The sequence below is a fragment of the Tenrec ecaudatus genome, chromosome 6 (genome assembly GCF_050624435.1).
Source record: "Tenrec ecaudatus isolate mTenEca1 chromosome 6, mTenEca1.hap1, whole genome shotgun sequence".
Classification (NCBI taxonomy): Eukaryota; Metazoa; Chordata; class Mammalia; order Afrosoricida; family Tenrecidae; genus Tenrec; species Tenrec ecaudatus.
Genome location: NC_134535.1, coordinates 110,657,485 through 110,672,264, shown reverse-complemented (window position 1 = coordinate 110,672,264; position 14,780 = coordinate 110,657,485). Strand labels below are relative to the sequence as shown.

General features: G+C 40.0%; 1 protein-coding gene across 1 annotated transcript in view; it reads left to right on the top strand.

Moving 5' to 3' along the window:
- Positions 1-14,780, top strand: part of PDE3A (phosphodiesterase 3A) — a 332,782-nt gene that overhangs the window by 278,567 nt on the left and 39,435 nt on the right. Inside the window, exons 6-10 of the mRNA XM_075552015.1 lie at positions 472-694; positions 5,973-6,058; positions 7,179-7,333; positions 10,767-10,904; positions 11,710-11,821. Of these exons, the coding sequence (XP_075408130.1) occupies positions 472-694; positions 5,973-6,058; positions 7,179-7,333; positions 10,767-10,904; positions 11,710-11,821 (714 nt within the window). The remainder of the gene's footprint in view (positions 1-471; positions 695-5,972; positions 6,059-7,178; positions 7,334-10,766; positions 10,905-11,709; positions 11,822-14,780) is intronic.

The following is a 14,780-nucleotide window of genomic DNA, read 5'->3' as shown; positions in this document are numbered from 1 at the left end:
TCACTAACAGTGTGATGACTCACAGACCTGTAGCTTATTTATATATTATTAGGCATCAGATGCCTGCAAACTCTGCTCCAGATACGGGCTAGTGTTTAGACTGATAGCAGATCTTGTTCCTGCCCCCAAAGCTTCATAACCGAAGGGGAAAAAAAATTAACTACTATGTCAAAATGGTGAGAGCAAACAAAAGTGGGAGAACCCAATAGTATTGGTGGGGCCTGAAGTTACTCCAGGACACCAAGCCTTGCATTGGGTTCGCTCTACATGGTGACTTCTCACTCCAATTTCATGTTGTGGAGATGCCCCAACCTCACACCGTGTCTCCAGGTAGTGGCTCACAGAGGCCAGCCCAAGTGCCTGAGAATGTGGTGTGATGGTACTTGATTCCAAGGTACACTTACACAGAGTTGGAGTTTCCCATTTCACAGACATTGATTTGGTCCAGTCACATCTCTCTTTCTTTCTCAGATGCCCTCGCTAAGATTTCACCTCTTTCATCACCCTGCGCTTCACCTATTCAAGGGACTCCTACAAGCAGCCCTGTTAGCAAAATTTCTGCTGTGCATTTTCCTGAATCTTCAGAAATAACTGCCAAACAAGGCCCAAGTTCGCAAAGGGCCTTATCTTATTACACTCAGAGCGCCCCGGACCTGTCTTCTCAGACCCTGACTTCATCTGTACTTTGTCGCAGGTAAGGGTTTTATAGCTTTTAATGGTGTTTACAATCTGTTTTTATTTCTGCATAGGGCAACTCACCCCTGGTCTACACAGCTCCTGAAGCTGGGCCAAGGAGAAGACAAGCACAGCATGCGGCCTTTTATTACGTTGCGCTTCGTTGTGCTTCGCAGCTCGTACACTTTATGCAAATCGAAGGCTCTGGCAGCCCTCCCATTTTCCACAGCATGAGTTCCCTTGTGTCTCTGTGTGACATTTTGGTCATGCTCACATTATTTCACTTTCTCATAGTGCTAGCACATACCTTATAGACTACCAAACCCAGTGTCATCAAGTCAGTCGATTCCAATTCAGAGTGACCCTGTTTACAATCAGGTTCCCAGGGCTGCACATCTTCCTGGGAGCAGATAGCCTCTTCTTTCCCCCACAGAGCAGCTGGTGGGTTTGAACTGTCATAGTCGCCATCAGTCCAAAACTTACCTGACAGCACCCTCAGGGGACCATTAATAGACTAAGTTGAATGTAAATATAATTTTCATTGCATTGGGAAACCAGAATATGAGTGTAACTCACTTTATTGTGATATTTATATTTGCTTTTTTTTGAGAGTCTGAAGCCCAAAATATCTCTCAGGTATGCATATGCAGGGCACTGTGTTTTCTGTTGAATAGATATGAATAGGATGTTTTTCCCCTGTTAATAGAAGGTGTGGAGTCCACAACTCAAACTTTGAAGACCATATAAAATAATTAGTTATTTGTTTTGTCTGAGGAGCCCTAGTGGTGTAATGCTTACAAGTTAGACTGCAATCTGCATGGTCCATGGTTCGAAATCGCCAAGGGCGAAAGACTGGGCTTTCTACTCTCATAAACAGTTACAGTCTCAGAAACCCATAGATAGTTGCTATGAGCCAGCACTGACTCAATGACAGCGACTTTTAAAATATTCTGTCTGCTATTTTCAATGAAATAAAATTAAATTTAAAAGTGTACGATTTGGATAAGATTCTAGATTTTGACAGAATGATTTTGACTTGTTCCTCGGAGTGTTTTCTATTGACTGCAAAAACCTTTTATCTGTTTCCATTTCCCATTTAAGCATTTTGGAATTGTACAAACACTACACAGCAGCTTATGACTGGACTCCTAATAGTTCTCTGAAGGCAACTAAGCAAATCCTTGAGTTCCCCTATTCTGTTGACCCAGAATTGTGGTGTCGTCTGTTACTATGGACGGGGCACAGTGGCCAACCATTATAGGAGTATTGGTTGCGCTTCAAGACCAGCTCCATCTGGAATAATTGGCCTTAAGCATTCAATGGTTTTTACATAAGAAAGAGTTGAAGTAGTGTTTAAAAACTAGCTTTAATCGTAAGGTTTCCTTGGACAAATGGCATCTCTTTTCTAAGTTTAATGAGGGTAAGTATTTCATTAAATCAATGGTGCAGTGGTCTCCCAGTATCAAATATTAGTTCATGCCCTCAGATTGTATCCACATTTTCAGTTGTAGCGTCTGAGATTCAGCCTCACCATTTCATATTCAGATACTTCCGTAAATTCGGTAAGCTGTTTACAAAGTGTAATATATTTTATCATCTTTGCTCCCTTCCTCTTTGCAACTATTTTTCAAATTTCTGTTCATTTGTTTTGTTTGTTTAGCAGGGGCCAGACTAAAAGAATTTTCTGCCTTCCAGAAGTTATTCTATTGTCCTTTCTATGAGCTATTCCATAAAGTAACTTCTGTAGGACCTTATTAATTACCTTTTCCCTGACAAGATATGTGTTCAGGCATGTTTCCCTGTGAGACGTTCGCAGTGCGCGTCACTTTAGAAACTCGGGGAAGTCTTGGTAAAAGGACATCTGTGGATTCTTGTCGTCTGATTCTTGTGTCAGAGTTTTCTGAATTCATTTGACTGCCAAATCCAATTCTTTAGGTTAACACCCAATAATGCCCATGAACCTGGTGTTTGGCTGAACACACTTGCCAGGTATGGTTTTGTGGTGTACATCCTGAGCCAAAATTAAACCCAACGGAAGAATTTGCGTCAGGGAGATCTGCTTCCAGCTCTTTTAGAGAGACTTTTAGTTTAGACTTCCAACTTGCAGAAACTAAGTAGCTTAAAGCAAGGAGAATGATGTTCAGAAAATATGTCCCATTCACATGGTTTTTCTCATCCTAGTCTGTTTTTTTCCTCCCGCTTAGCAGGGGGTAAATGTAATGAGATTTTTATAAAAGAAGATTTAGTGAAAAACAGGGGAATTTCACTGCCTACTTGTTCAGGACTGTTTATAAATCCAGTAGTGTGTGTTTTATTTGTTTGGGCTTTATAAATCTATAATTCAAACCAGGTTTTATTATTGCTTTCAGGACAGCCACCCATGTAGCCACAGAGAGCTCCAAAAACACACGACTAATTGTTGTGGTTTCCCCTGCTGAACTCGATGGGTTTGGCGGTGAATCTTAGTCTCTGAGCTGCTGTAACGTCTATGCCAAAAGCTATTTTTTTGGCCTAAGTGCTGGTATATTTGAACTACCAATTTAAGTGTTCTTTTAAATATTATCTAGCAATGAAAAATCATAAAACCAATAGAGTCTACTTATTAGAGACCACCAGGTTTAATCCAAAAATGCAAGTCCATCAATTGCATATGCTTATTTTTGAGCAAATAACACACCCTTGTGAAGTTGTTAGTTGATCAACAGGTCCCTACCCCCAGGTACTTTTGTAAACACTCTATTTTTTTTTTTTTTTTTTTTTTAGCAGCAGCATGTAAAAGAAGAAATTCGTGTAGTGGTACTTATGAAAATACCTCCCAGGGGGAAGTATCATTTGCAAATTAGTGTAGGCATAGCACACTTTTTGTTGTTTGTCTTGTTTTATCTCTTGACTCCCTAAGTGAAACCAATAAGATTGCATACTTAGAAATATTTTGTTTGCGATACTTTCATATTTCAATTCAAAACTTAAATAATAAATGTATTTATTTACATTTCTGCTGGAAAATACTTTCTTTTACTGTTTTCCAGTGCACATACAAGCACAACACAGTTCAGGGAGAGGTGAGGGGAAGAGAAGACATTTAATATATGACAATAAACTATCACTCATTGCTTCTCATTTCGGAGTGAGTACACTGTGTTTCAGTAATACATAAAAACACTCTGAGATCTTTGTAGTCTTAGAAAGAACAAACCCAGCAGCCATGATAGTGGGACAGGAGAAAAGTAAAAAGAACTAGAGGAAAGAACTAAGAGGCAAAAGACATTTATTTATAGAGATATAAACATGGACATGCACATATGTAAACATTAATATATAAGGATAGGGATATAGGTTTATGTACACATTTTGTATGTTAATTTTAAGGTAGCAGATATACCTTGGGTCTCTACTCCTGCTGTTCTGAACACAAGAACGCTTTGTTCTAATAAGTGGCGTTCTGTGATACTCACCTTCCCTACACAATCACTGAAGACAAAATGGCTGCATAAGCAAATGTGAGAAAAGCTGACAGTGCCTGGCTATTAAAAATATAGCACCTGGGGTCTTAGAGACTTGAAGATAAATAAGCGGGCATCTGGCAGGGAAACAACAAAACCCACTTGGAAGAAGCACCGCCAGCCTGTGTGATCACGAGGTGTTGATGGGATCATGTATCAGGCATCAGAAGACTCAAAAAAACAACCATTTTGATGTGAGGAAGCTAAGTGGAGACTCAAAGCCTATCTGAAGACAATTGAACGTCCCCTTAAAGAGGCATCACAGGAAGGAACCAGTCAGCCAGGTTGCAGCATAGCATTGACAGAACACACAACATTCCTCCCCCAAGCCCTCTACCACCACGAAACCAGAGCATAGACACTGGTGCAGATGAGGTTCTTAACACACGGAATCCAGGACAGAGAAACCCCTCAGGAACAGTAATGGGAATAGCGATTCTATGAGGATAAGGGAAGGTGGCGGGGTGGGGGGGAGATGGGGAAGAAATGGGGACTGATTGCAATGATCGATGTCTTAGCGCCCTACCCCCCGCCCCACCAGGGAGACAAAAACAGAAACGTGGGTCAACGAAGACTGGATGGTGTCAAATATGAAAATAATGATAATTTATAATTTATCGAGGGTTCACAAGAGCGGAAGGGTGGAGGAGGGAGGGGGAAAGGGGAGCTGATACCAAGGGCTCAAGTAGAAGGAAAATGTTTTGAAAATGATGATGCAGCATATTCAAAACTCTGTGTGATATGATTGATGTATGGATTGTTGTAAGAGGTCTAAGAGCCCCCAATAAAATGATTTATTTTCTTAAAAACTGAGCCATGAGATCGCCTAGCAAGATAAATGAGAGAGGAGCCAGTTTAGGACCTTGTCAGGCCTTGTATGGGGTTACTTTACAACAAATCTGGAAAATAAGAAAAACTGTTGAGAAAGCAAACAGACCCTACATCTTGCCAATGCTGTGACTGAATCCGGTGCCCCTCTCAAGTACATTCACGATTCCTATTGGCCTGCTGTATGCCTCCGTGGCCTGCTTTCATTTGTCTCTTTTGTCTTGTTCTGTTTCTACCTAGCACCTCATGCTGATAACCTTACATTCATTTTCCAAGTTCTATGAGAGACTTCTCAGTTGAATAGACTAAACAAAAGGCTTTGTGCATGAGTATCTTTCTGTAGCATACCTCTCCTGTCCAGGTGAGTGCACCTTGCAACCTCAGAGCTCATGCTGTGCTTGAGAGTCTGTTCAGCCACTGTAGGCTAGGGTGAATGGCTTGTCTTTCCCAACTTATTCTTTTTCACCATCTCCATCTCTTCCACAGGAAAGGGAAGGTGTCTTCTTTTCCCTCCACATCCCTACATGATGGGGAGTCTTTGCGGGGAAGTGTGCCTCGCTACCTCCCTTTGGTATTAAGATTCTGTTCTTTGCCACGTCTTCCCCTTCCCCTGGTTCTTTCTAGATATCAATTATTATTATCCATCTTAGTGGACAAGTATGGCCCTGTGGGTTAATCATTGGGTTGGTAATGGCAGGGCTGGTGGGTCAAACCCTGCAAGCCATTCCTCAAAAAAAAAAATGAAAAACATGAGGCTACTTGTTCCCATAAAGATTTAGAGTCTCAGAGAGCCCTGTAAGGTCACCATGACTTGGAATTGATGGATTGCCTTATCAATCAGGTCACCATGACTTGGAATTGATTGGTAGTGGTTGCCTTATCTTAAGGTACACATACTTGGTGTGTACCTGTGATTTTTTATGAGAATATTTTCACCTTTGAATATGTTCCTCCAATATTTCTCAGCTGTGGCAGGCCATATTCCCAAGCGAATCCTGCTGATGGGCCACTGGAGAAAGGCAGTGCCGCCATTCGGACACCTAGCAGAACGGGTAAGCCATTCCATTCAGATTCTGGTTGGCAGCACGGAAATTGCCTTACTGTTTTTATGTTGTTGGTTTGTTTATTTGTTCTGATCTAAAGAGTAACATATATTCCTAGTTTTTAAATTTGCAAATTTAAAAAGACAAAGAAGAAAACCAAACCAACCATTTGAGAAAGCAAAAGGTTTCTGAGGACAGGTGGCACACAGAATGTAATTGTAAAATAAACAAGCAAAAACAATCAATGACTGCAGTAACAACAAAAACTGGACTTGATCAAAAGTACAGGGCACAGATAAGAGAGATCATCTTCCCGGGTTCAAATTCTGGAAGCATCGTGAATGAGCTGTGTGACCTAAATCTATTCATTTCTCCTTCGAGGCCTCAATTTGCTCTTGACAAAGTCGGGCTAGCAATGCAATAATACCTGCCTCATCCACTGAAAGGATTAAACCTGTCGATACAGATAAAGTGCTTTAAGTGGTACTTGGTAGTAGGGAGCCTATTGCTATCTTACTCAATTACGAAATAACTTAATTACAAGAAGCATTTGTAGGTCGCTACCCAGAAGTTTGTTCTTCAGACACTTAGTCCTTCAGGTAGCACAGTTTATAGCTGACTGAAAGGAGACAGAAGCGGATGCACAGGAGGGAGCCACAGACTGCAAGGGAACCAGATTGGATATACAGAACCTCCCCTTTTCCTAAATACATGCCATCCCCGACGCGCCACAGGTCACTGTGTTTCTAGACATGTCAGCATAATCCCACCGACACTGCACCCATTCTAGAGTCAGTGTTTGCATCAGGGAGTTGGTGCTTTTAGTGTACTGGGGAAGGAAGAGGGGGGAAAGATAGAGCAAATAACAAGATTTATTTTTTAAAGTTTGAACTATGGATCAAAAATTATTAGGGATGACTAAGTTACTATATAGATCCCAAATCATATTAATTCCTATATGTTGTGTGTGTTAAAAATATATGTTCTTCCCACTCACATTTTGTGAATAAGCTCCCAAAGGCAGTGTTTTCCTAAGCTCTGAATCCACAAGATATATTTCTGGAAAACTTGCCATTGATGAACTGCCTCTCCCTACTGAAAACTGATTGTTTGTTTTTTTCAATTGCAGATGACGCAGCTCAAGTTACCTCTGATTATGAAACCAATAACAACAGTGACAGCAGTGATATTGTACAAAATGAAGATGAGACGGGATGCACCAGAGAACCACTGAGGAAAGTGTCAGCTTGTGGCACCTACACCCCGGAGACCATGATATTCCTGGTAACCTTGACCACTCAACTCCCTCCTGTGCTTGCGTAATTGGCTTTCACTGCAAAGCTAGATGCAGCTGTAGAGTCCGGAATCCTTAGACCTGCAGAGATCGCTCATTTGGGAAGCATGGGTATTAGAGCCTCACCCTAAACGCTTATCAGCGTTATCAGTATACCATTGATCTCTTAATGGAGCTATGACCTAGTGATTCCAAATATAAATATTAAAATCCCCACAACTGATATCAGACATGTCATAATGCAATAAAAGAGATGGCCATGCATTAGGTGAATTTATAGAACTTCATTCTGAACAAATGTTAAATATTTTAAATGGTACGATAATTATAGGTAGAAATAAGAGAAATATATGTATTAGTTGTCTTGAGATGTTTCCTGCTGGTTTTCCTTTAGTACCGTATTGATTTACAGGGTAGCCTAATATTAATTTCTTTGTTATGTTAAACTAAGTTTATAGTGATACTTGCTACCTGTCAAAAACCTGCAGTATTATTCCTGACACTCCTCTTGCCAGGTTGTCAGTATCTAACGAGGAGTTGTGATGCTGGAAGCTCTGCCATAGGCATTTTAAATACTCAAGATTGAGGGCAAACTTAATTAACAGCCTGTAATATGCAGAGAACCTAAATTTGCTAACAGAAAGCATGGAGGACTTGAACGGCTTGCTGATAAACTCCAGGACCGCAGCCTCCAGAATTGATTGCTTCAATCAATGTATAACACTTACATGGAGTTCTTGAGTCACTGTAAACAAAACCAAATTTTCACAACTAGCCCAATGCATAATATAATGATAAACAGCAAAGCGATTGATGATGTCAGGGTTTTATTTTACATAGAGACACAATCAATGCTCATGGAAGCAACTGCAGGTGTTAAAGAGCAAGAATGTCACTTCGAAGACTAAGGTGTGCCAGACCCAGGCCGTAGTGAAAGTTTGAAATTGTGTAAGGAAGACCACTGAAGAATCAATACATATGCATAATGGTAACCTGACTATGAATTATGGCAAAGAATATTGAAAGTACCTTGGACTTCTAATTGGAAAAAGTATGGCCAGAATATTCCTTAGACATGAGGCCATACTTTGGGCGTGTCACCGGAGAAATCAGTCCCCAGAGAAGGGCATCGTGCTTAGTAATGCAGAGGGGCAGTGAAAAGAGGAAGACTGTTGAGGAGCGGGTTTGACACGGTGACTGCGACAATGGACCTAAGAGTTGTGGGAAGAGCTCAAGTGGGTCAAGGTTCATGCTGTGACACCTGGGGTCCCTCTGATGTGGGGTCTGCGCAGCAGCACCTACTGACCAACAACAGCAGCCGCTGCAGCTGTGATTTCCTGTGTACCTGATGGGTCCGCTGAAAGAGGATGAAAGTGGACACTTGGGTTACTTTGGTGGAGACAAAAATTGCTGGAAATAGTTTACCACGATGTGACTATCCACATTGATGCTATTGCTATTTTTCTTTTACTTCATTTACTACTTTTCAATCAAGCATATTGCTATGAGACAAAATTATTTTAATTAACAAATTTTATCTTCTGTCTCCTTCTTTTGAATATCCCGTGGCACGAATGTTCTCACTTGGGACTCCTTTTAAAATATAACCTAAGTGGTGCATGTTTCTCATGAAGTGGTAGAGCACGTGGATCATTTTCTTAAGTCATTGAAAATGTAGCTGTTGTCATTCTGCAGAATTAATGTTCATTTTGAAGCATTAATATAAATTTGACTGATTAGGACAGAGGTGATGAAGTCTACCTCCCTGCTTTTGGGTTTCTCTTGAAAGGCCAGTGTAACTATGCAACCTTGGTCTATACAAATTTACTAGATAAATCTATAAAGTGACCTAGTTATATTTAATTGCAGAGTTCTCCAAAGTCCTTATATGAATTTTTATTTAGGAACCCTGTACTAAATTTTGCAGCAACTCCAAACAAACTATGTACAGTTAAGGATGTCTGTATACAAACATACACGTGTCTATCCATGGCCAGCTAATGATTCCAGCTACTAGACAGTAGAAGCCGGGCCATTGCTATCATCTTCCAGAACCTAGATGGCCACATATTACTCGCAGGAACGGCTGGTGGGTTCAAACCATTGACCCTTCAGTGAGCTGCCAAGTCCTTTAACCCCTGCACCACCAGGAATCCATGTTTAGTTAAATAGGTATATACAAGGATGTGTGTACATATGCATACACACATAGATGGACTGTATATTCAGGTATGTAGTGCATATATTTTTATAGAACCCATAGGGGCATAGTTACAGATACTTTTTTAAAATTTGAGTATAAATTAAAACAAATATTTTATTATTCAAGCATTTTACATCATTAAGAGAAATTTTTGTCTCTTCAAAAATATTGTATATGATTTCTATAGTAATTTATATTTTAATTTACATTGCATGTAATATCAATGTATAATTATAATATCCTACCACCACTCTTACTCCTCAGTAGCCATCAAAGTCTGTTTCTTTGGAGAGGAAGACCTTTTTGCCCTTGAGGTTCTTCTTTTAAACCAGTGGTCATAGAGCATCTGTATCCCTCTTAGATACAGCCATACCCCTTTCAAAATTGGTTGCCTGAGGTGAAGACTCGGGACATAGTCCATGGGACAGCTCATTCGCTTGGCACAATCTACTTCATAAGGTTTACGTTCTACGTCCTAGTCTGTAAATAGTATATGGATCTTAGGAGCTTGAGAACAGCCATCTAAGCTAGAAATACTGGTCTCTACTTGTCCGGAAAATAAATAATGATGAAGAATAAAAGCAAATACTTACAGAAAGAAAACAAAACTAGTCTATAAGACTAGCAGACTCCACATACCACATCTCATCTACCTCGAGACCAAAAGAACTAGGGGGACCTGACTATCATGACTGACTGTTTTGATCAGAATGCAATGAATTGATCCTGATGGAAATGGAAGAAAACACAGAACTGTGCTCAAAATCTTAAAAATAATAAAGCTCAGAATGTTATCCTGAGATATCCTTGAACCCTTGAACCAAGACTGTCCCCTGGGCTTCCTTTGGAGTTCGAGTGACTCAGACTCATACAATGAAGAACAGAACTATAAGTAGAAAAAGCAGATCCCTAGGCGAGGCTGAATCACGGCGGCCTTAACTGTGGGAATAAAAATCCCAAATTGCTGTTGTCTGTATGAACCAGCGATAAGTGAGCACCAAAGAATGCCAAGTTCATCGTCCAAAACAGTCTCTTTCTCGCACTGTTGGCATCATGTCTTATTCATTTTTATTTTTATTTTTTCAGAGAACTCATTCGCATGAAGTCTTAAGTCATTTATTTCTGGAAACCTCCATTGTTTAATGAGAATTACCAATGCAGCAATGGCTTTTTAACAAACAGCGTATCATTCAGGCATTTCTTCTTTACTTTTCCGTTAGGACAAGCCGATTCTTGCTCCGGAACCTCTTGTTATGGATAACCTGGACTCAATCATGGATCAACTAAATACTTGGAATTTTCCGATTTTTGATTTGATGGAAAAAATAGGAAGGAAATGTGGCTGTATTCTTAGTCAGGTATGAAATATACATTCTTACTTATGATTGCTGAATAAATAATAATTACTTGGTTGCTCAAAGCTTTGTGGATGGGTGGTGTCTGAAGAAAATAAATCCTATCCAATGACTCCCTAGGTTCTTTGGTGGAGAGATTAGCTAAAATATCATAACCTTCAAGTAAATTGAACAGTATATATTTTTCATTTAAAATAGTATGCATACTTTAAGAGGATAGCTGGATATGTAAGCATACTTGCCAAAAATCTAAAAGTCATAGAATTCAAGAGAATTTTGCAAAAAAAGAGAGAGAATTTTGCTAGCGCAATCCTCAAAATGTGTTATATAAACAATTACTGCCTATAATTTTTCCAATGACTTTGATTTTTACATTTGAATATTACAGTGCTTGGGTCTTAGAAAAAAATACTATATTGTATAGAAATATGTTTTGCCCAAGTGATATGATAAAAATATCAGGTATATTTTTCTGTATTTCAATATGGAAAATATCTCTACTTATCACAGAAGTATAGAGGAGAATGGTGGCTGTGTAATAAGCCTTTAGTGTGTTTCTTTTTAATGCTAGAGTCCGTCCAAGACTTCCGAGATACAGACTGGTTTGTGTATGCCAGTATGCCCGTGTCCTACCTTTAGGATAGATGATAAACTCACTGAGTTTAAGGACTCCAGGGAGTAGTATTCCCACTCCCATGTGCTACATTGGCTGATATGGTAGATGGGGCGTGTATTCTTAATTCTTTTTATCTTACGTATCCCATACACTGAGGGGTATCTGGTAAGGCCTTGACTTTGTCTTTCACAGGTATCATACAGACTTTTTGAAGACATGGGGCTCTTTGAGGCTTTTAAAATTCCAATTAGGGAATTTATGAATTATTTTCATGCTTTGGAGATTGGATACAGGGATATTCCTTGTAAGTATAAGAGGTTTGGGATTTGTTTGATTGTGTGTGTGTGTCATTTTTAAAGTGTTAAAGTTGCTAGTGGTGCTGAATCTCTGTAGTATGGGTTACTAGCACAGACTTCTACATGATAGACACTGAATATGTGAATAAGGTGTCGTGGTGAGGATTTACGGCCTTCATTAGGTTCATGGGCCATTGTCTTACCAGCCGTGTCACATGACTTTGTGTCTTTCTTCACCTCTACATGTCTCCTTTCTTTACCTGTTAAATGTGATCGTACTCGCCACCTCCAAATAGTAAGTTGTAAGACTCAGATGAGGTAATACTTTTAAATGGGTTATAATAGGGCCTTGTACATAACTAGTGCCATTTAAGTGTTTGATAAATAAATAATCAGGTTTTATTTTGGCATCTGAGAAGGTACCCAGATAAGTCCACCAATATTGAAGTGTCCTTGATATCAGACAAAAATTCATTATTGAAGGGTTGATGAAGGAAGTTAAGGAGTTGTAATGTCAGTGAGAAATTCTCAGGAAGAAATAGTGAGTTGTTTATCAAAACATAATAACATTGTAACCAAAGTTAAATCTATTAATAAATGATCAAAGTTTGCTAATAAATGCCCAAAAAGCACACCAGAGGCATCCCGCTTCAGTAAGTCCAGGCTTAAGGCACTCAGCTCTTTCAGGGTGTCTATAATTACAAGGTTCAACAAGTCCAGCTTCCTCAATTAAGTGCCCAGATGCACCCCACTCTGTGAGTCAGTCTCCTGCACAAAAGCATTCAGCTTCACTTGCTTCATGGGTTGGGAATTCCTTCATTCTGTGGTATGCTTCGAATCCTGGTTCTGCTGCTGCTCCCCTGATGGGATCGCGGTCTTCTGGATCCAGGAGTTCCACTGGAGCAGAATCTCAGGTCCAGAGGACCTGCTCCCCTCCTGGCCCTTCCTGGTAATGAGGGACCACTTTCTGCTTCTCAGAGGGCTCATTCAATACACTACAGGATGGCATTGCAGGAAATCCTATCCGAAATTACTCAAAGGTGAATCCTATCAGTATCTTTGCCATCTTCTTACCAGACCCTTGCAGGGAAAGGTTGGTTGTTGGAAGTTAGAGACTTTTGCTAGAAGAACAGCATTAAATAATTCACTGCCTCTGTAGCTGGTGTACTCTGTAAGCTGATTTTTTAAGAGTTTTCAGTAAGTGATTCTGGACACATAAATAATTGGAGCGATTTTAAAATGGTAACCGTGAAGACCCAAAGAGAGAACATAATAAAGGGGAAGACCCAAAACCAGATTGACACTCGGAACATTGTGAGCCTAGGTGCGCCGTTTAGAGCTCTGTGAGCAGAGGTTTGCCATATATAAATAATGAGAAATTGGAACACCAAAATCAACTGCAATCCAGTCACTTCTGGCCCACCGCAACCCTACAGGGGTCTCTCAGAAGGTGAGTCTTTACAGGAGCAAACTCATCTTCTTCCCTCAGCGTGTAATGGGTCTGAACTACCGTCTCTGCAGCACACAATCCATCACATTAATTTACAGGACCATCGGGGTTCCTTTAGAATACCAATGGATTAAAGTATCTTCAATAGGTACCATCCCTACTATTATCAGAACACATAAGCAGATTTGTCCTACATGCTATATAAATATATGGAACTTGAGAAAGTACTTTTAAGTCAAACCAGGAATGTTATTGAAATGTGTATAACTCATATGGCACTTCAAGAGAATAAATGTAATGCATGAAACAGTCATAAGAGAACATCGTTGTGTGTTACTTAGAAAAATGAGAGAATTAAAGTTAAAATTTTATATCATTCTAATTATCAGCTGAAATGATGAATGACTACTTCCCTTAAATCTTTTCATTTGAGTCAACCATTTCCTGCAATAGAATATTAATTCTAAGACCTTAATTTTTTTTCATTTGAAAAGAAAAATACATTCCCAAACTTAAAAGTATTCTAAGTCACCACAGCAACAAATGTTTTGCCCCTTCTCATACTGAACATTTTTACCTTTGAAGTTTTAAATTGCTTTTATGCATGTTAGAATTCATATTCTTACCTCTTTTTGTGAACGCAAGTGCTGAAGTTAAAAATTGTATGTATGCAGATAAAAAAAGGTTTTCCAGGAAAGAGTAGCATATTAACCTAGGGATTCATTATTAACATGCTCTTTTTCAAATGCCATTGACATGCTACATTGGAATGGGTATACACAGTGGATAGTGATTTAAAAAAAAACAATAAAGAATTGACTCAAGCAACAAAGCCCACAAAGAAGAAGTACACAAGCCTATGTTAACATAAGGTGTTGAAGGGATCAGGTCGCAGACACCAAAGAACAAAAACCATCATTGTGTGATCACCTTCCCCACATAAATGCTGATGACGAATGTGTGCATAAGTAAGTGTGGTGAAGAAGGCTGATGGTGCCTGACTATTGAGAGATATAGTGTCTGGGATCTTAAAGGCTTGAAAGTAAACAAGTGGCCACCTAGCCCAGAAGCAACAAAGCCCACATGGAAGCAGCACATCAACATATGTGATCATGAACGACTGAGGGGGCCACATTTCAAGCACCAAAGGCAGGGGGGAGGGAAACCATATCATTGTGAATGAGGGGAGTGCATGATGGGGACCCACTGCCCATCTGTAGACAACTGGACATCCCTTGCCGAGGGATAGTGGGGAGCAAAAATGTGTAGCAACAATGAAACTCACAACCTTCCTCTAGTTCTTAAACGCTTCCTCCCCCCAACTATCACGATCCCAATTCTACCTTGCAAACCTGGTTAGACCAGAGGATGCACAGCGGTACAGATGGGATCTGGAAACAGGGAATCTAGGACAGATGAACCCCTCAGGACTGGCGGTGAGAGTGGCGATACTGGGAGGGGGAGGTAGAAAGAGGGAACCGATCACAAGGATCTACATATAACCTTCTCTCTGGGGG